Source organism: Panthera onca, chromosome D3 (assembly GCF_046562875.1).
Source record: "Panthera onca isolate mPanOnc1 chromosome D3, mPanOnc1 haplotype 2, whole genome shotgun sequence".
Classification (NCBI taxonomy): domain Eukaryota; kingdom Metazoa; phylum Chordata; class Mammalia; order Carnivora; family Felidae; genus Panthera; species Panthera onca.
Genome location: NC_138350.1, coordinates 46,041,224 through 46,063,632, shown reverse-complemented (window position 1 = coordinate 46,063,632; position 22,409 = coordinate 46,041,224). Strand labels below are relative to the sequence as shown.

General features: G+C 35.9%; 1 protein-coding gene and 1 long non-coding RNA gene across 7 annotated transcripts in view; one reads left to right on the top strand and one right to left on the bottom strand.

The window, feature by feature from the left end:
• Nucleotides 1-22,409, top strand: part of OSBPL1A (oxysterol binding protein like 1A) — a 265,761-nt gene that overhangs the window by 101,680 nt on the left and 141,672 nt on the right. For 2 of the 3 annotated variants that reach the window (XM_078435369.2, XM_078435368.2), the window contains exons 12-14: nucleotides 9,567-9,665; nucleotides 10,839-10,961; nucleotides 16,834-16,915. In XM_078435369.2, coding sequence (XP_078291495.1) covers nucleotides 9,567-9,665; nucleotides 10,839-10,961; nucleotides 16,834-16,915 — 304 coding nt within the window. The remainder of the gene's footprint in view (nucleotides 1-9,566; nucleotides 9,666-10,838; nucleotides 10,962-16,833; nucleotides 16,916-22,409) is intronic. The other variant, XM_078435370.2, reaches the window with a different exon arrangement.
• Nucleotides 1-22,409, bottom strand: part of LOC132665861 (uncharacterized) — a 68,293-nt gene that overhangs the window by 35,632 nt on the left and 10,252 nt on the right. For 3 of the 4 annotated variants that reach the window (XR_013551253.2, XR_013551254.2, XR_013551252.2), the window contains exon 3: nucleotides 13,831-13,923. The exons of the other annotated variant lie outside the window; for it this stretch is intronic. This is a non-coding gene — a long non-coding RNA (uncharacterized LOC132665861). The remainder of the gene's footprint in view (nucleotides 1-13,830; nucleotides 13,924-22,409) is intronic. 4 annotated transcript variants of the gene reach the window in all.

Here is a 22,409-nt window from a genome sequence, read left to right as displayed (position 1 = left end):
GAGATAGCAGTGGTCTGAAAACATAAAGAGCCTGTCATGTTTTGTGTGTGTGTATGTGTGTATATTCACACACATATATGCATGTGTGTGTACATGTATATGTGTACTTATACATGGGCAAATCGAGATAAGGGAAGTTTTTCTGGTGTTAAAATTTAAAGCCTGTGTCAAAATTAGGATTCTTAGGTCCTCTGTGTTCACTGTTATACTTTACCAACCAGGAGAAAAAGTGAGTTTCTCCTCTTAGGTATTAGTCTAAGACTGAAGCCTAGACATGCTTTCTTCTTTCCTACTTGAAATCCTTGAGGGTTGTCAATATGTCGTGGCAATCACTTGTCACATTCCCCAGCAGTACAGCCTGATTACACAGCCAGCCCTTAATTGTCCTCACACCTCTTCCTCCCTTCACATTAGACCAGCGGGCCAGGGAACCTCTCTCTAATCTGGTGTGTGTAATCTTTTGTTTTTTCTTTCAGTGCAATCTTGGCCATTGTCTTCTGTTCCCCCTATAGACTCATCTACTTACTACCAAGCTTTTTCCTTAGTTGAGCCTTTTATCTCGCAAATAAGTGCTCCCCCTGCCCTTTTAAAATTTCTTGCTCTTTAACTTCTGTGGAATCCATTAGCTCTTGCTGTGTTATGCCTCTCCTTGTTGTATAACTTTTGTTTCTTCTGTAAAATGTCTGCTTAAAGCTTATCTTTATGAGGCCCATATCAACACAAGCTAATGAGCATTCACTGTGTGACTGCTTTAAGCAGACTCTGTTTGCTTTGTAGTTTTTTTTCTTTTTTTAAGTTTATTTGAGAGGGAGGGAGAGAGCAAGTATGCACGCACATGAGCGGGAAAGGGGAAGAGAGAGAGGGAGAGAGAGAATCCCAAGCAGGCTTCACACTGTCAGCACAGAGCCTGGTGCAGGGCTCGAGCTCAAGAACTGTGAGGTCATGACCTGAACCAAAATCAAGAGTCAGATGCTTGACCAACTGAGCTACCTAGGCACCCTACTTTATAGTTTCTTAAGGTAGAAGCTTAGAGTATTGATTTGAAATCTTTTTTCTAATATAAGTGTTTGCAACTATCAGTTTCTTAATTTTTCTTCAGTGTGCAGTTCAGGGCCATTAAATACATCTGTATTATATTGCAGCCATCAGCACCATCTATCTCCAGAACTCTCTTTATCTTCCCATACTAAAACTCTGTACCCATTAATCACTTATTCCTTTCCTTTCTATTCCCAGCCCCTGCCAGCCACCATTCTACTTTCTCTCTCTATGAATTTGACCTTGCCAGGTACCTCAGCTAAGTTAAGTAGAATCAGACAATATTTGTCCCTTCATGACTGGCTTATTTCACTTAGCATAATGTCCTCAAGATTCATTCATGTTACAGTATGTATCAGAATTTTTTTCCTTTTTGAAAATTTTTAATTATAGTAAAAAAGCACATAACAAAATTTACTATTTTAACCATTTTTAAGTGTGCAGTAGCTTGCACTGTAGTCACTTTGTTGTGCAACAGATCTCTAGAATTTTTTCATCTTGCAAAACTGCAGCTATACCCGTTAAGCAACGGCCTATTTCCTCTACCCCTAGCCCCTGGCAACCACTCTTGTACTTTTTGTCTCTATGAGTGTGACCACTTTAGATACCTCTAAGTGGAATCTTAGAGTATTTGCCTTATGTCATTTCGTCTGATATCCCCAAGATTCATCCATGCTGTAGCATGTGCCCGGAATTTTTTTTGAAGGCTGAATAATGTATATGCCACATTTCTTTATGCGTTTATTCCTCAGTTTACATTTGGATTGCTTTCACCTCTTGGCTTTTGTGAATAATGCTGCAATGAACACGGATATGCAAATATCTCTTCAAGATACTGCTTTCAGTTCTTTTGGATATAGACTTAATAGTGGAATTGTTCAATGATGTGGTAGTTCTATTTTTGATTTTTTTGAGGGATTTTCATGCTGTTTTCCAAAGCAGCTGCCCCGTTGTATATTCAAACCAGCAGTAATGGGGGGCGGGGGGGGGGGGGGGGGAGGGCTCCAATTTCACTTTTTCCACATCCTCACCAGCACTTATTTTCCTTTTTTTTTTTTTTTTTTTTTTTAAATATGGGCCATCCTAATGAATGTGAGGTGGTATCTAATTGCAGTTTGATTTGCATTTCTCTGATGACTAGTGATGTTGAGCATCTTTTCATGTGCTTAGTGGGCATTGGTTATTGTCTTTGGAGAAATGTCTATCTAAGTCCTTGGCTCATTTTTTAATTGGGCTGTTTGGTTTTTTTGTTGGTGTTGAGTTGTAAGGGTTCTTGGCATATTCTAGGTATTAACCCCTTACCAGTATATGATTGTAGATATTTTCTCCCATTCTATGGATTGCCTTTACACTCTCTTGATAATGTCCTTTGATGCATAGAAGTTTTTAATTTTGATATAGTCAAATTTATTTTTTTTTCTTTTTGTCACTTGTGCTTGTGGGTATCATGTTCAAGGAATCATTGCCAAGTCCAGTCCCATGAAGCTTTACTCCTATGTTTTCTTGAGTTTTATAGTTTTAGCGCTGATGTTTAGGGATAGTTTTCTCCTGAGGCCTTTCCCCTTGATTGCAGCCAGCTGCCTGACAATCCTGCCATGGCTTTTTGTGTGCAGGTCTCCCAGGTTTCTCTTCCTCTTATTAAGGAATCCAGTCTTACTGAATTAGGGCCCCACTCTTGTGACCTCATTTAATCTTTTTTTTTTTTTTTTAATTAAAAAGAATTTTTTTTAACGTTTATTCATTTTTTGAGAGACAGAGCATGAGCGGGAAAGGGGCAGAGAGAGGGAAGCAGGCTCCAGGTTCCGAGCTGTCAGCACAGAGCCCCACATGGGGCTTGAACTCATGAACTGCGAGATCATGACCTGAGCCGAAGTAGGACGCTCAACCAACTGAGCCACTCAGGCGCCCCTGACCTCATTTAATCTTAATTTCCTCTTTAAAGCCCTATCTACAAATATAATCATATTGAGGGTGGGATCTTCATATGAATTTGGGGAGGACACAGTTCAGTCCATGACAATCAGTGTGGTTACTCCAGCTTTCGAATACCATTTGCATGGTAGATCTTTTTCCATCTTTTTATTTTCAGCTTATCTATGTGTTTGAAACTTACTTATAGAGAACATAGAGTTGTATCGGGTATTTTTATCCAATTTGACAAACTCTGCCTTGTGATAGGAATGTTTAATGAAGGACAGACACCTGGCTGGCTCAGTTGGTTGAGCGTATGACTTTTTTTTTTTTTTAGTTACTTATTGAGAGAGGGGGAGAGAGCACGGGCGAGCATGAGTGAGGCAGAGGCAGAGGCAGAGAGAGAGAGAGAGAGAGAGAGAGAGAATATCCCAAGCAGGCTCCATACTGCCAGCACAGATCCCGACTCAGGGCTCAATCCCACAACCATGAGATCACGACCTGAGCCGAAACCAAGAGTTCAATGCTTAACCAACCGAGCCACCCAGGCACCCTGAGTGTATAACTCTTGATCTCGGGGTTGTAAGTTCAAGCCCCACATTAGGTGTAGGGATTACTTAATAAAATCTTTAAAAAAAAATGTTTAATTTATACTTAATGTTGTTGACATGGTTGGATTTCTGCTGCCATTTTGTCGTTCTTTGTTCTTCCTCTTCTACATAAGGGAGATACTTCTCATGTATCGTTTCCTTTTGTTTATATTTTACTGTATTTTAAAGTTATTTCTTAGTGGTTGCTCTAGCTATTATAACATACATCTTAATCTATCACAATTCATACTTTATTTCATAAAATCTGAGAACTTTAATATAGTTGCACTTCCTACCCCCTTCCTTTGTGTTATTGTTATATATATCATGACTCTGTATGTTTAAAAACAACAATATAGTGTTACATCTATTGCTTTATACAATTTTATGTCTGTTTGTTTTAAAATATTTTTATTGCACTATAATTCACATTGTATAAGGTTCACCTACTTAAAATGGTTCAGTAATGTTTTGTATGGTCATAGACTTGTGCATCCATAACCAGTCAGGTTTAGAACATTTCCCTAATTCCACAAAAAAAACACTTCATATCCATTAGTAATCATATCTGAGTGCCTGTCAGTACCACCTCCTCTGAGTTCCCTAGGTAGCCATTAATACCTGTCTCTATAAATTTGCCTATTCTAGTCATTTCATATAAATGGGATCATAGAATATGTGGTCTTTTGTTTCTGGATTCTTTTGCTTAGTGTAATGTTTTCAAGGTTCATCCATATTATAGCATGTATCATTACTGCAGTCCTTTTGTGGCCAAATAATATTCCATCGTATGGATAGACCATATTTATCCATTCATCAATTAAGGAACATCTGGGTTGTTTTCACTTTTTGGGTCTTAAGAATAATGGTGCTGTGAGCATTAATGTATCAGTTTTTGTGGGGATTTATGTTAATCTCTTGTGTTTTTTAAAATAGAGGAGAAAAAATATATAGAGTCTTACTCTAACTCATATTTTTATCACTTCTAGTTGTGTTTATTTTTTTCAGTGGATGTATGGGTTATTTTTAGAAGTCATTTCCTTGCTCCACTGTAGCTCCATTCCTTCCTTTATCCTCTGTGCTATTAGTGTCATATATCATACATTAGTATGTTACAAGCCCAACCATACAATTTTACAATTGTGTAAATTGCTTTAAATTATATGAGAAAAGAGAAACTAAATACTCTATTTTAGAATTACCTATGCAATTTCACCAGGTTTTTTTTTTTCTTTTTTCTTATTTGGTGTCTCTTTCTTTCAGCCTAAGTAACTTTTTTTGATTTTATTCTTTTTTGTTAGGTATACCTAATGAATTGTCTCAGTTTTTTTTGCCTTCATTTTAGAACAGTAGTTACACAAGACAGAGAAATTTTCTTTCAGCACTTTGAATATGTCATCCCCTTACCTCTGTCCTCCATTGGTTTTTGTTTTAATTTTTTTTCAATGTTTATTTTTGAGAGACAAAGAGTGTGAGCAGGGGAGGGGCAGAGAGAGAAAGACAGAGACACAGAATCTGAAGCAGGCTCTCCAGGCTTTGAGCTGTCAGCACAGAGCCCGATGTGGAGCTTGAACTAACGAACCATGAGAGATCATGACCTGAGTCGAAATCAGACGCTTAACTGACTGAGCCACCCAGATGCCCCAAGTTTTTTTTTTTTTTATGTTTATTTATTTATTTTTGTGAGAGAGAGAGACATAGGGTGCAAGCGGGGGAGGGGAAGAGAGAGCGGGAAGGAGAGAATCTGAAGCAGGCTCTCCAGGCTCTGAGCGGTCAGCACAGAGCCCAGTGTGGGGCTCAAATCCATGAACCGAACCCGTAAGATCATGACCTGAGTCAAAGTTGGATGCTTAACCACCCAGGTGTCCCTGTCCTCCATTGTTTTTGATGCAAAGTCAGCTGTTAATTTTACTGTGCTTCCCCCTGAATTTGATGAGTCTCTTTTCTGAGTACTTTAGTATTTTCTGGTTTGAGCTGTTGACAGTTTGACTAAGATGTGTCTAAGGATAGATCTCTCTGGATTTATCCTACTGGAGTTTATTGAGTTTCTTGAATGTATAATGTTTTCATTGAATTTGGGAAATTTTCAACCATTATTTTTTCAAATACTTTTTTCAGCTTTTTTCTCTCCTTCTGTGACTCTAATTGTCTATTGGTATGTGTGATAATGCCCTACAGTGATTTTTTTTTTTTTATTTTTTTTTTTTTTTTGGTCCCCCTTACATCTCAGATTATCTGTTGAGGGAATTTTTCATTTCAGTTCTTGTGATTTTCAATTCCAGAATTTCCATTTGGTTCTTTTCCATAACTTGCATCTTTTTATTGATATTTTCTATTTGACGAGTTATTGTCATTATACTTTCTTTTAATTCTTTAAATACAATTTAGTTTTTGAACATTTTTCTGAGAGCTTTTTAAGTATCTGGCTCATTGCCAGTTTGTTGCTTGGCCCAATATATTTAGACCTCATGTACTGTGATGTTGGCTTTTCCTGATTGTTTGCCACCAAGATTGCTGTTGTTTTTGACAAATCCCTAGGCTTGGGATTTTCAAGGCCCTCTAAGTAAAGTCAGCCCCAGTGTTTAAAGCTTGCCCCATCATGGTTCAGTTTTACCATAGAGTTAGGAGCAAGGGGGAATGGAGCATATTCAGGCTAAAACTCCATCACCATTCACTGTTCTTACTGAGAGATTCAGTAGATTTTTCTTGAATAAATGCTTTTCAGTAAGTTGTAGGTCTTTAATCAATTTTCACTATTGGGGAATGGTCGTTTCGATTGGGATTGCTACAGATTTTCTTGGAGAGGACTATTTAAGCAATATCAAGACCTCCAAGCTATGAACATTGCATCTGTTCTCTATTGAAATCTGATTTGGTTTCCTTTTACAATGTTTTATAATTGTTTATTAAATTTATTCTTAAGTGTTTATTGAAGCTATTATGATAGACTTCAAATTTTCATTTTCTATTTTTTGCTATTATATATAAATTTGTTTTTAATAGTTTGGGTAGCTTTTTTACACATTCCTCAGGGTCTCCTACATGCACAGTCATGTCATCTGCAAATAAGGATGGTTACATTTCTTTACAATCTGTATGCCCTTTCTTATCCTTTATTGTACTGGATAGGACCTCTGTTACAATTTTAAATAGAATTGGTGAGAGCCAGCATTCTTGTTTATTGTATTAGGTACAAAGCTTTGAGCCTTTCATTATGGAGTTATTAGCTGTAAATTTCATAGATGCCCTTAATCTGCTTTAGGAAGTTATTTTCATTTCCTAGTTTACTGAGAGCCCTTATCATGAGAATCTGTTGAATTTTATTAAATGCTTTTCATATTTAATAAACCAGTCTTCTATTGCTGGGATAAATTTCAGTTGGTCATGATATATAATCATTTTCATAAATTATTTGCTAATATTTTGTTAAAGATTTTTGCTCCTGTGTTCCTGGTAGATTTTGATTTATATTTTCTTGTGCTATTTTTGTGTGGTGTTGGAATCAGAAATACAGATCTAATATGAGAAATAATAGGTCTCATATAATGAATTAGAAAATATTCCTTTTCAGTTTTTTGGAAGAATTTTTGTAGGATTAGGTTTATTTCTTTCCTAGATGCTGATACAATTCATGGGCTAGAAGGGGTTTTTTTGGTTGTATTTTTGTTTGTTTTTGTTTTTTAATGGGAAGGATTGTAATTTCAGATTTCTTCAGTTGCTAAAGGGCTGTTTCAAATTTTCCATTTCTTCTTGGGTTGGTGTTTGTAATTTCTGCCTTTAAAAAATTGTGTTTATTTTCTTAGATTATCAAAGTTATTGTTAGTGATATTCCCTTATTGTGTTTTTAATGTTTGTATGATAGGTAGTGTTGTGCCCTCTTTTGTTTTTTTATATTAGTAATTTATGTCTTTTTTTTCCTCCCTGGATTAATTTGGCTAGCAGTTTATCAATTTTATTGATTTTTTTCAGAGAACTAGTCCTTGATTTTCTTGAATTTTCCCATTGTTCTTCTGTTTTCTATTGCTTTTTGTTATTTTTAAAAGTTTTCTCTGTGCTTTGGGTTTAACTTGCTTTTTTAAATAGTTTCTCAAGGTCAAAGCTTAGATTATTAAGGCTTATCTTCTTTGTTAATACAGCCATTTAAAGCTATCCCCTCACCTTTGCAACTGTTTTAGTTTCCTACTGCTAATTTTGGTATATTTTCATTATAATCTAGTTCAAAATATTTTCTAATTTCTGTTTTCTTTGAACCAATGAATGTCTAGAAGTGTGTTATTTGATTTCCAAGTAATTGGGGTTTTTATGGTTTTTTTTTTTTGTTTCTGATTTATAATTCCATTTTGCTCAGTGAATGTATCTTCTATGATTTCTGTCTTATCAAATGTATTGAGACTTGTTTGATGGCTCTATGTATGGATTATCTGAGTAAATGTACTTGAAAATGATGTCTGTTTTGCTATGGTTGGGTGTAGAGTCATAAATATTCAGTCATGGTGGTTGATGGTGTTTTTCAGATCTATGTTTTTGTTGATTTTTGGCTAATTGTATCAATTGATGAGAGGAGGGATACCAGAATCTCCGAGGGATACCAGAATCTCCAGCTGTGCTTGTGGAACTGTTCATTTCTCAGTTATTGCTCACATGGCATTCATGTTGTCTTCTTGACTAATTGATCCTTTTATTATTACATGGTGGTCTTCTTTATCTCCTGGGATATATTTACTTTTGCCCAATATTAATATAACCACTCAGGCCTTCATATGCTGACTGTTTGCACAGTATCTCTTTTTCTATCCATTTCCTTATAACCTATAGATCTTTATTTTCTATCTTGTATATATAGCATATGTGTGGGTCGCTGTTAACCATTCTGAAAATTTTGCCTTTTAATTAGACTTCTTTTGAGAATGTGTTCCACTTTCTTCTTCACATATCAGGTAATTTTGTGTTGTATCCTTAATATTATGAATGTTAAGTTCTGGGGATTCTGGCTTCTGTTGTTTTCCTCTGTTAAATGTTATTTCTATTGTTTTAGCAGGTTATTTTCTTGGCTGGGTTTAGATTGTAAACTCTTGTTTCTTGGCTGGCAGCTCTGGTCTGCATTCACAGAGGTTGGATTTAAGTGACTGCTTTGAATCTTTTCTCAGCATCAATTAGATGTGTGAAAAGACAGAGTTTGGGGATGCCTTCTCTTTTTCCCTTTGAGGATTCCCTCACTCTCTTTAGTATTTCTGGCTCCCTGGTTTCCTTTATTAATTCTCAAAGACAGGAAGGCTGTGGGTTTTTCCACCTGTGCCCATGGTAGTTTTGTGCCACCTTGTGGACTTTATGTCCCAGTTGAAAAATCTTGGGGATGGGAACTTACTTGCATAGTTCCTTATTTCCTTTCCTCCGAGAGCATGTGCATGCCCCATCAGAGTCTGTCAACTTTTGTTCACTCTCCAGTTCCTTTAGGCAGTTGCCTTTTATATTTGTTTCCTGCCAGGAGTGTGGTCCTCTTATAGGGTCTTGTAGCAGAAGTCTGTCTTTTTCCATTCTTAAAGACATAATTATTTTTTATCCTCTCTCCCTTTCTTCCTTCTTTACGAATCTTATGTGTACTAGTTCCTTTACACACAGTTCAAACATTTTCTACGCTCCGCTCAGGCAAAAGGTTCAGGAGAGTGATATGAGTAAGAAATTGGAGCTGTGGTATTTAGATTTTACAGCCCAAGTGCATGCTAAGTTATTAAATACAAAGGATAGAACTAAAAAACTACATACCTAATAGACTGTTAGTATTTACTTTGAGTAAGAATATGAAAGCCAGATATTTTCAGACAAAGCTAAGCTACAATGTGTGTGATATTCCCAATGTATTCATTTTTTACCCAGTTTTTCCAGTTGGTATTTTAAATTTTCAGTGGTGTATAATTAAGTCATTTTAATACTGTTACATATAGATAGATGATAGATAATTTAGATAATTTTAAGGTTCTATTTTATGTGCATGAATGATGTTGTCTTACTGACTTCTTTATATCCAAGGTAAAATCCACTGATAGCTGCCTCTTCTTTATTAAATGCTTTGATGACACTATTCATGGCTTCAGGGTTCCTAAGAATAGCCTTCAACAGTCAAGAGAGGTAATTTTATGGATTCACTTATATTTCATAAAACTTAGCATTTAAAAGCATAAAGAATATAAGACAGGTTCACTATTAACATCTAAAATCTTTTTGACTGTACCTTTTTAATGGGGGCAATTAAGATGAATCTTGAAATTTGGGTTATGAATTAATTTCTTTATCAACATGTCCCTGCAGGTATCTTCTGTTCATAATTTCCTTTATTGTTTGGATTTTGTGAATGTAAGGGACCCTTACTGGTTTTGGAAAAAGACCTTAAATGATGTAGTCTGCTCCTTAATTTATAGGTGCGGAAACTGAAGACCATAGATTGAAGTCATTTCCCAAGGTCACAGAGCTTACAAATGACAAAACCTGGCTTCAGCTTAGGCGTTCTGATTTATTACTGTGTAGGCTCGGCCTTCCTTTGTGGTAAATTGAACAGCAGCAGCAAGCAAGAAAATTGGGATTGATGTGACAGAAATTCATAGTGCAGTTACTTAATAGAGATTCCATATTCCTTCAGATCAAAGGAGTATTCGCAGACCTGTTGTGTTTTTTTGTAAACTACATAAGGGGTTAAAAGAGCCCATTTCCAAAGTGGTTAACCTGCGCCTGCAAAGAACCCTAAACAACTAAAGCCTGACTGTCCCAACATATCATAAAATGGTAAAATATGACCCTGAGTAATGCTATGAGAAACAAGGAAGTAACAAAGGTATTTTTAGGGCAAATATTCTTTTTGTGAAATCACTGATTTTTAAAAAAAGATTTGAAAGTTAAAGCATCCAGGCAGTTGTTGGCTCTTACAGTGATCTGAGTTTCTTGTGCTTATAACGCAACTGCAAGTTAGTAAAATTTTATTTCTGGATATATTAGTTTGTAATATAATAACATATCCAACAGTGTTGAGAATCTATAATTTTTAAGTGAAAAAATGTCCACCCATTATTCAGCTTTTATAATGTATTAATTTCATTGAATATATAAACTTATAGATGATATTTTTTAAATGTCATCATTTTGTTGTTGGTTTTGTGTGTGTGTGTGTGTGTGTGTGTGTGTGTGTGTGTGTGTGTGTGTTTTAGGCTGTTTTCTCCATGTAAATTTAGGCTTTCTATATCATTGTCATATTATCTCTTTTGAGTAAAAATGCATTTCACTTATATTTCAATTCTTGGATTATTTCAGGACTGGCTGGAAGCAATAGAAGATCATTCTGCGTACAGCACTCACTACTGTTCCCAGGACCAACTGACTGATGATGAAGAGGAAGATGCAACTTCCGCTGTAGACTTGAAGGAATCCTTAGAGGTATATAGAAAAACCTAACCTGACTTTTAGAGCTAACTCTGTCACCAAGAACTTTCTTGTCAAATGTGAAGTTTTGAAATTAAGCTATCTGAGGACAATGGAGATAGCACTGCTGTTTGTCAGGTAACATTTTATTGCCATTTATGTTGTCTGTTATGATGGTACTATCAAATGTCTCTGTAGATAATACTCTAAATATAGAGGGCTGTGCTTCTATGTTATCTTTTTTTTTATTAAAATTTTCACATTGCTGTAATCAGATTGTCGGTTTATTTGAAAACTGCCGCCAGTAGGGGGAGCATGCTTGACTTGCTGCCCTTTATGATTTCACTGCATATTTCAGAGTTTAAATAATGCAACCATAGTGATACTTTTCCTGACTGGTAGTTGGATTTAAAACCACTTGTAATCTGTAACTTCATTGATGAAAAGTAAGGTAAAGCATCAGTAATGAATGGAGAGGCCTTCATGTGAGGTGACGTCAATGTATTATCCATAGAGAAATAGCAGCATATGTAATTGAAATGAAATAACTATTTTTTTTTCTGGGCATCAGTTTTCTGGCTGTGCCTTTTAAATGGGAATTGGGTTTGGAAGAATTATACTATGAAAGGATGATGGAGTTTCAATCCAAGTCATTATGTCAGAACATAGCAGTTTGCTTACTAACTTTAATCTTTTTAAAAAAAAATCGTTGCAGGATTTGAATGTTTCTAAATCAACAACTTTAATGAAGTTTGCTCGTACCTAAGGAGTTTTATTGACTTAAGGACCTATAAACTTAGGAAAGAGATTTGGGCTTTTTCAATTTCTAATTTTATGATGGAACATTAAGAAGTTTGAGCTCTTCCATGTTCTGTTGAAGACATTCCCCAGAATTTATTGACATTTGCTTTACCAGTGCTACTTCGGTTTTTTAAAGCCTAATGTATAGTGTGGCAACCATAAACATAATTTTCAGATCCATGAACTTTGCAAAAATAACATCTACCAGAGCATCTAAATAACATTAAGACTGTTTGAGTAAAGAAAGAAGGTTTAAATATCTATGGCCAGAATTGTGTCAAACAAATGAAAAACAAAACTGTGCTAAATATTTTAACTTTTAGTCCTTATTCCCTAAGTGAAAAGAAATCTTTTCCTATTTATCCTCAATATAAGGTAAGTGATAAAACCCAGAAGGACCTACAAAGCATACCAGTATCTTTCCTAGGATTATGGTAATTTTAAGACCTTTTTAATGGAAGCTACAGGTAAATAAAAGCATACTAACTTGCATATCATTAAAAAATTTTTTCCTTGAAAAAGTGTTTCTTCTTTGGCATAGTTTTCAAATTTTCATGTTACAACTTCAACTATTTTTTACTCACTAGAATATCGTGCTCTTATGTTAACTTTAAAACCATGAAGTTTTTTTGCCTTCTAGATTTTATAGCACCCAAAGTTTGTGAGAGTTACAGCAAGTGGTAAGCACTCTGAGGTTGTGCAGGTTATAAACATGTCTCTGTCCAATGGAATTTGAATGCCAATTCTGTGAATCTTGACTTAACTCTGTCTCAACTGCTGAAATTTGGTCCAAAAACAGGTTAAAATCTGAAATGAGCTGTGAAGTATGTTGAATTGTAAGACTGGCTCCAGAATGCTTTTGATCATTGGATTCTTAAGTTGTAAGGATATTATGGGACCTATTTGTGAAATGAGATCTATCCTAGATGTTTATAAACTTCTAAAGAAAATTAGGAACGGTAGGACTAGAATACTCTAAAACTATCTGAATTGACATAAAACTAACCTTATTTCCTCAACATGGTTTTGGACAAGAAGTTATGGGGAAAAAATGTCCACCTTGAAAAAGTGACCATGTTACATGTTCTTTTGGTCTCAGTTTATCTCCACCCAAAATGAGGGCCTCCAAAAATTGAAAACAGTTTCTTTTCTCTATCACTGCCTTGAGGTTAGGTCTCCAGGGAGAAAAGTATAAGATAAATCACAGAAATACAGGCTTCATGGTTGTGGCTTTGAAAATATTTCAAATCTAACAATGGGAAGACAGATTCAAACACCGTATTGGTGTAGAAATGTACTGTGCAGTACGATAGCTACGAGACATATGTGGCTCTTCATACTTTAAAATTTCAACTCCTCATTTTAACTTCACCCAATTCAAGTGCTTAGTAGTCACATGTGGCTACCACTTTGGACAGTATAGAATGTTTCCATCATTGTAGAAAGTGTAGAAAGTGTAGAACAGGGATAGGCTCTCAGATTTGGGGTGGCACAAGCAAAGCAGGGGTCTCCTATGTTGATGATATCTCAGTTCCGTAGGATCTGAGGATGTAAGATAACTCAGTGTTACAAGGAGTAACGAGCAGAGGAGGCTAAAATTTAATCAAGTGAGAAAGTGGTACACTTTGCTGATTTAAGAATAAATGATGCCTAATTAAAGTGAATATGCAGGAAGATGAATGTACATCAACACAGAGCTGATAAAGACTGGTACTTTCTATACAAGAACGAGACAGATTTATATATATTGATCTAAGACTTATGGTTAAGTGAAAAGGGCAAGGTATAAAAAGATGTATCTTTTATACATTGGGAGAAAAAAAAGGGATATACACACATATACACATTTGTGTAGACTTAGGTCATCCCTGGCAAGTTGAGAAATTAATAGTGGTGGTTGCTTTGAGGCTGGTAAAGGGGGAAAACAGGGACTATAGACTGATAGGTATGTGAGAGAGAATTGCCTTTTTCTCTATATCTTTTGATTTAATTTTTTAAATTTTGTGTAAATATCTGTTGTGAAATAACACTAAGCAGATGACGGAGCAGGTACAAAGAATGAATGTACTCTGGATGGACTTACATAGAGGGGAGATGGATTGGGCTGGAGGTAGGAAGCCTCTGAGATGAGCGGAGATGAGCACTGGGGCACATGACTCACATTCCTGGCTGTTTTCTGCAAAGAGGAATGTCATTGAGGTTCTACAATATACTACTTAAAAAGTTTAATATTATCAAGGTATAATTTTCATATAATAAAATTCATTTTATGTCTTCAGTGTGAAGACACGTATATACATGTTTTGACAAATGTATATACATATCTTTTGTAACCACCAAGAGACGGGGAGGGAGGGAGGGGGAGAGAGAGAGGACATTTTTATCACCTCAGGAAGTTCCTTGGGGCCCCTTCCCAGGCAGTGCCCTTCATCTGCATCTCAGGCAACCACTGATCTTTCTGTCATTTTAGGTGGTATCAGTTTTGCCTGTTCTAGAATTTCATGCAATTGGAATCACACTGTATGTGCTCACGGGTACCTGTCCTCTTTCACTCAGCTATGTTGTCTATATCAGTAGTTTGTCCCTTTTAATTCCTTGAGTAGAGGTGGTCTGCTTCTGTTCTTAACGAAATGTGGATCATCTCTAGCAAATAGGCTGGAATTAATGACCTCTCCCCTATCCTATTCAGTCCTCCCTAGCCCTTGATATACATTTTTGAGCTGTTTTTCTAAGCCAGAGGTAATAAAGTGCTTTAGCATCAATTTACGCAAAACCAGCAGCCAGGATCTGGGTGGGCAGAAGTGGGAGCAGGAGGCCTGTGTTGCGAATGCGCCCAGCTGCTCACGTGGGTGCCTCCTGTGCCCTGGGCTCTGGCTGTGGACACAATCCTGTTCTTGAGTTCTGTGCCCAGGTAACTTGGATTCAAAATACTGTCATACTTCAGGTACTAGGTCACTGCTCATAGTGGGATCCCGTTTATGTAGAATTAAAAGGAAAAAATTTAAACCTAAAAAGAGTGCATGACATAAGGTGAATGTCCTAGAAGTTAACGATGGGACACGATGCTGGGCTCTGCAAAGAACTCATATACATTAATCTTCATAAATAGATTTTTAGATTTTCATAACATAACTCATAGCTGCTAAGGGGAAACTACAGCAAACTAGAGAATGTCTGTACATTTTATTGTATTGATATTCTCCTGTTCCTTTTAGTATCGACTAAAACCACACCAATTGTTGAGAACAGAAGACATGTTATTCCTAACTATAAAATGGAATGTGTAGATCAAATCTTCTCCAGCTAACCTATTCTGTACCTTTTAAAACAAGTAAATCCTTGATCAGCGAAGCTCTTTTTAGTAACTGTCAGGTAGATATGTTAAGATGAACATTCGTGATTCAAGTATTAGAGGATGATGGTATGGAGACCATTCTTGTCTTTATTACCTGAGGAACTATCCCTTTCAGGCATCCATCCAGCTGACCTTGACCATAGAAAGGAAAAGTGAAAACCGTAGCATTGACTTGCATGTGGGCAGGGGTATTAAATATGCAGAGAGTAAAAATGACAACTTTCTGTTAATAAATTATGAGTGATACATTTGGTTGCAGTGCATATTTCAATGCCTGAACCTTCCACTTGTGTTTATAGACTATGTCTGAAAAAACAATCCAGCATACCATTTCCCTTTCTATGGTGTTTTAAATTGCATAGTGTAGGTATTTTCCCTCTTCCAAAAAAAAAAAAAAAATATATTTTGATGTTATTAGAGCTCTCAAAACAGAGTAATGTAGATTTTAAAGAGAACATTGTGGTCACACAGTGTGTGAGAACACTGTCACTGATGTGGTACCATGAATAATTCTGCTGTGGGTGAGGCGAGCTTCATAAGCACTAAAAATTTTATAAGGAGAAAAGGCTGCTTATCTATGTCACTTTGTCATGAAGGACTGATTTGGGGGGAGTAAAAATGTTTAGTGATGAGCCATTTGGGGTTAGGAGTACAAAGAGGGGAAGATTCATAAGGTTAAATGTATTACTCTACCTATAACAATGTGATTCTAGTATTAAGAAACTCAAGGTTCTCAATAAATATTTTTCACTGTCGTAACCAAGTGACTTGACAATAATTTTCTTATTCTTCCTTTTTAAAGGGAAACTATAAAAAAACTAACTTCAAAATTACATTGTTAATATAACAAATGTACTTATCTGATTTTTCAGTTTGGACTTCCAAATCTTTACTAAGATGGGATGGAACTTACGTCATAAAATTCTATATTTATGTTTTACTTTTAAGGATCTAAAAATGTAGAAAATTCAGATTGCAAGAAGGATGCTTTCTATAATTGACTTTATCTTATTTTTATAAGCTTTGACTTGCAAAGAAAATGTCCTTATTGGTCTGCTTATGTGAAGGCTGTGAGCACTTAGATTGCTGAGCAAAAAATCAGCTAGTGGGTTGTTGGTTTTGTTTTGTTTTTTTTTTAACTTTATTTATTTGAGAGAGAGAGTGAGGATGAGTGTGGGAGAGGTACAGAGAGAGAATCCCAAGTAGGCTCCCTGCGGGGCTTGAACCCATGAACCGTGAGATCATGACCTGAGCTGAAGTCAAGAGTCTACCACTTAACTGACTGAGCCACCCAGGTGCCCCAGCTTGTGATTTCTAAGTGTTAGTACCATTTAGATTTTTTTTTAATAAAAACAATTTTTAAAATATATTCATAATGCATTTTATAATTCCTGGATGAACTTAATCAAGTACACAAAAAGGATTAATCAGAAATTAACTCGGATGTATATGGTGTAATGAGTTCTTAGACGTGATTAATGCAATTGTATATTGTCTACATGACAAATGTTGAATGTATTTAAAATTTAGAAAGACTAATCTGTATGTGATTAACTAAATGCAGTATTCAATTTCTAAGGAAATTTTCTCTCATCTTTTTCTCTCTTTATGAAAATATCTCAATTGTGGTATATCAACATATGAACTAAAAGTTTTGATAAAAATATTAAAAGCATATGTACTGTAAAAATCCTGTATTAATAAGTTTTATTTTTGTTTTTGTTTTCCCAGAAAGCACAAAAATGCCAACAGAAACTAGATAGGGAAATTTTCAACTTTCTGAAAATGATTAAGGATTGTGACATGGCTAAAGGTAAAAAAAAAAAGAACAAAAAAAAAAAACAAAAATAAAAAAACGGGGAACAAACTACAAATAAGACCCACTCTTTAACTCAACCCATTGTCATAGATGTTGATCCTTCATGTTAGATAATTTTCAGTATTCAATTCAGAATTATGTTTGATAAGACTATTTTGAAAATTTAAGACAGTTATTTAAAATTTCTACTCATGGGGGAGGCCTGGTCTGTAGATTAATTTTTTAAGAAAAAAAAAAGGGAACATTTGGGGGCTATAAATTCATTTTGGCTACATAATGAGAATTCTTCTTATGAATCCCAGAAGACTTGGACTTTAGAATCAAACTGTCTTAGGTTTGAATCCTTGCTCTCTGCCACTTAACCAGTTGTTAATTTGAATAGTATGTTTAACTTCTCTGAGTCTCTGTTTCCCAAATGAAGGTGTTGGTTGTTTCCAGGTCTTGGCCTTTTATGATTCTATGAATGCATATGTGAACTTACCTTTCTAATGTTAATCTACCTTTCAGTAGTAATTTTTTATGCCTTCAGTCTCCATTAGTTACAAATTATCAAGAGTTGACTATAAATACTCCGAAAGTCAAAATAAAATATAAAGTCAAAAATCCAATATAAAAATTACATATTCAGAAACAATTATTACTTTGTAAATCAAAAGCTGTGTTTTTTAGACTTTAGATTCCTAACTATTGTTTTAGATTTTAGCTATGATGGCTTTATAAATAACTTCACTAAAATATAATTGACTTAGTTGTCTCTGAGTTTATCATTTTTAATCATGCTCAGGTATTTTATATCTGTCCAAATGAACCTCAGGCATCCCTTTATGTCAATTCCACAAACATGTATTTGTATCAGCGATGATAGCTTTGAGAAGGACAGAAGTTAAATCATTTTGATTATTGCGGGCTGAATATTATATTAGCACTCTTCATCCTCAGGACTTTTTAAATAAGAGCAGCTTCATTAGATAGAATTCACATAGTCTACACTCCACCCGTGTGAAGTGTTCCCTTCAGTGGTTTTTAGTATATTTATAGTAATGCAACTGTGACCATCAATGAGCTTTAAAAACACCATCTTCAAGAACCATCAAAAGTAAGAAGAGATACCAACAACATTTGAAAGATGTAGAAAATGTCTAGAGTTAGTTGAAATATAAAGAGCAATTCCTTTAACATAGACCAAAGAAAGAAATTACATCAGAACTACAACCAAATTAAGTTTTGGGATTTTTTCAAACCTCAAGTCAAATGTCTTGGTTCATGTTATGTGTATGACATATCACTCGTAAGAATGGTGTGAGTCTTTTGTGTTTTAAAGACATGAATGGTATTCACTTATAGAAGATATGTGCTATCTGGGAAATTTTGAGGTCGCTGACTATTATCTGACAATGTTATTTTATGTATCTACAATTAAGTTTATACACAAACAATTGTAAACATTTTTTGAGCCATGGGTATAGAGAGATAATAAATCTGCACATTTTATAAATAGTAAATAGGGTTAAGATGATTTCATGAATGGAATTAAAGAGTTGAAGGTAACTGAGGTACCTTAATGCCAAGGGATATATAGAATAATCTTAAACCATGTATTTTATTGCTGATAGGACATGTTCTGTCAAACTACTATCTATTTCAAACTGTCTACATAGTTTGCCGATAACTTCTCAGGATGAAAAACTAAAATGTTTGTGTACAGAATCAAGGCCTTGTATTTGTGACTGTTGTCTTACATTTTAGTACAAAATTATGTGATCGTTAAGACCCCCCTCCTTTACTTCTTATTCCAACTTCTGCCATGCTAGTTTGGCTCTGTGGCCCCTCAAATGCATGTCCCTGCAGCAGGCTCCCCTGTGGTCTCCCTGCCTTCTGGGACCCCCCTGCATTCCATCCTTAAAGGGAAACCAGAGGCTTTTAAGAGCTCTTCCAACTCAGATTCTCTGAAATACTGCATTATTGCTGCCAGATTAATTTTAGAATGGTACTTTTTTGATCATAGATTTTTTCCCATTGAAAAACTGTTTGATTGAAAAACTGTAGAATAAAATACAAACTCTTTATCGTAGCATTTAAGGATTTTCATAGCCCAATCACAAACTTATTTTTCAGTTTTATTTACGATTACAGATCCTCCTCAATTTCTGATGGGGTTATGTCCTGATAAGCCCCTTGTAAACTGAAAATCTCGTTAAGAGTGCATTTAATATACCTGACCTACTAAACATCATAGCTTAGCCTAGCCTACCTTAAATGTGCTCAGAATATTTACATTAGCCAGTGGCTGGGCAAAATCATCTGATACAAAGCCTATTTTCTACTAAAGTGTTAAATACCACAGAATATCTCGACTGCTGTAGCAAAAGTAAAAGCAATGGCTATCTGGATACAGGGTGGTTGTAAGTGTATCAGTGCCGTGGCTGACTGGTCACTACAGCCCACTGCCACTGTCCTGTACCACGAGAGATTATCATACCACCTATTGCTAACCCAGGAAAACACTGAAATTCATAATTCGAAGTATGGTTTCTATTGAGTATGCTTTGTGTTCATACCATCAAGTCAAATAATGGTAAGTCAAACCATTGTAAGTTGGACATTCTGTACCAAAATAAGGTGGTAATAAAGTGATGGTAATGTGGTGTGATCAAATTTAAGTGTACAAGACAACATTATTTATCATAGTCAACAACTGGCTACTACTTCAGGGTAAATTTAGGGCTTTAGGGAAGAACAGACTGACCAGCCTCAGGGAATCTTCCAAAAGTTTTATTGCTTTAGGTGATTTTGTTTTTGGTAATGATAAAATAGAGGTTTCAATACTGCATTCACTGAACCTTGAAGGATATGTTGCCAATGCTAGATACCTAAATTTTGGCATGTATCCAAACCGAAATTAGGTCTAAGGAAATAAAGTAGTATTTCAAAGGGGATATTCTGTACCAAAATACAGAATCACTTTATTACTTTAGGATTCTTGGAAGTGAGATTAGTGGGTGAGAGCATATTAATGTTTGTGAGATGATTGATATATTGCTAATGCCTTTCTAAAAGATATATTTTATGTGCCAACTTTAACACATATACTTTATTGCATGTTACTACATGCATATAGTGAATCCTTGGTTAAAGAAATTAGAATGATTTCAGTTATTTAAAAGAAAAAAGCTCTTAAAGAAAAAGCACTTTTGTTCAACCCACTTACAACTAGGCTTTAAGTAAACACACTTCCTGCCTCCTTCACTGTTGCCACCGTGGGCCAAGCCATCATTGTCTTTCCCACAGAGTATTGAAACATCCTTCTAACTGGCCCTCTGATTCCACTCTTCCCCTCTAGTCCCTGCCCCAGGGACCCTTCTAAAACAGGAGTGTACAATGTTCTTTGCTCAAAACATGTAGTAGATTCCAGGTCATCTCACTAAGAATGAAAGACCAGTTCCTTCTGATGACTCACAAACCTCTTCAGTCCTTTTTGACCTCTCTGTCCTCATGTCCTAGTACCGCAAACCTTTTCAGTTCTTTTTGACCTCTCTGTCCTCTCCTGGTTCTCCCTGCTTGCTCATCTTCCAGCCTCACTGGCCTTCTGGCCGTCCCTCAGAGAGGCTGGGCATACTCCTGCCTCCGGCCTGGGCTGTGCTGGCCCTCTGCCTGGAAGGCTTTTCTCTAGGATACTCACACATATCCTCACATGCCCAGGTCTTTGTGCATCTCTTTGGCTTTCTCTTGCTGCCTGCCTTGGTTTGCTCCCCCATGTCCATTCTCTGCCCTGCTTGGTGCCAGGGGCTGTTGATCACTACAGACTGCGTTACTGGAGTCTTCTCACCCTCAGGCTTCTGATTGGACTCAGCAAAAAGGAGACCCTGTCAGGAGATTGGTGGAGGGGACCAGAGAAGTCAGGCATTTTCCTCGCTCCCTCCAGCCAGGCTGTGGTGTAATAGCACTGCTCTGTTCCTGACTTGGCTGAAGGTCCCCCCTCTGACTCCAGCTCCTGCTGGGCTTAGGGACACTGGCCCATCCTTTCGCTTCTCCATTCCAGGGTGGCAACTGTCCTGCCTGGCAGTCTGTTAGTTCGCTCCCTTTGTGTGTAATCTTTTTTTTTTAAAAGAGTTTACAGGTGCCCTTTGAGTTTGCCAGGTCTCTCCTGCCAGGACTCTGAGACCTCATCCTGTCTAAACTTTCACCTGCCCTCAACACTTGATATTCCCCTACCTTGCTTTGATTTTTCTCTTTGTCACTTATCAAGCTTGCTGTATATGCATTGTAGTTGATTGTCTGCCTTTCCTATTAGAATATAAACTCTATGAAGGCAGGAATTTTTTGTCTTTTATTTGCTGATAATTACAGCAATTTAGTGCATGGCACATGGGCACTATACAGTTGATCCTTGAGTAATATGGGTTTGAACTGCATGAGTCCATTTATATATGGCTTTAAAATATATACATATATATATACATAGCATAGGTACTGTAAATAAAATTTCTATTCCTTATGATTTTCTTAATATTTTCTTTAGCTTACATCATTTTAAGAATACGGTATATAATACAGTGTATGATATATGTGTTAACTGAATGTTTATGTTATTCGTAAGGCTTCTGGTCAATAGTAGGCTATTAGTAATTAAGCTTCGGGGGAGTCAGAGATAATAAATGGATTTTCAACAGTGAGGGGGTCTATGCCCCAACTCCCATGTTGCTCAAGGGTTAGCTGTACATGTTTTGAGTGGATGAAATGAATCACCTACTTACCTAGCTTATACATTTATAACTTCTTTTGAACTTAGAAACAAGAACCAAATTTGTTTTGTCAAATTAGTATATAGATTGTACAAGTCAGCCCCAAACTGCCACATCGTGGCCTCTGAGTCAGCAGTGGATGCCTCTTGGCTGTCTCAAGTTCCCCTGGATCACAATTCTGATAGGATCTTCTTTCAGGACTAGTGTTGTCTATACCATCGGAAAATAATAATTATAGATATTTTAGATATGCTTGCTTTATTGGGCATTATATTTAACAATAAAACTACTAGTTCTTCAAGATCCAACTCAAGTCTCACCTCTTATCAGACCCCACTCGATCACTCCATCCCATAATGGTTATTCCTTCCTCTGAATATTTAACCTTTTTTAAAATCTATGCATAATTTGTTTGCTACCTATGTCTTATAACATCCCTCATATCTTTTTATTCTCATTTAATTCATGCTGTAACTCCTCTAACACATGATGTTTTAAACTATGTGTAGTCTCCATTGCAGCTAATACAGATTATACACAGAATGGTTAGTAGTACTTGTTTAGTAAGTGATTGTGTTCATGCTAGTAATCTTAATTTGAACAACAAAAAAATATATTTATATTCTCAGTGTGACCTCTCAGTTTTTTTCAAGTTACAGTTTTATGTAAACGTTTTTAGAATATAGTTGATTTTTATATGCAGGTATCTTTTTCTCCTTTTTTGAGGAGAGCATACGGATTTTGAG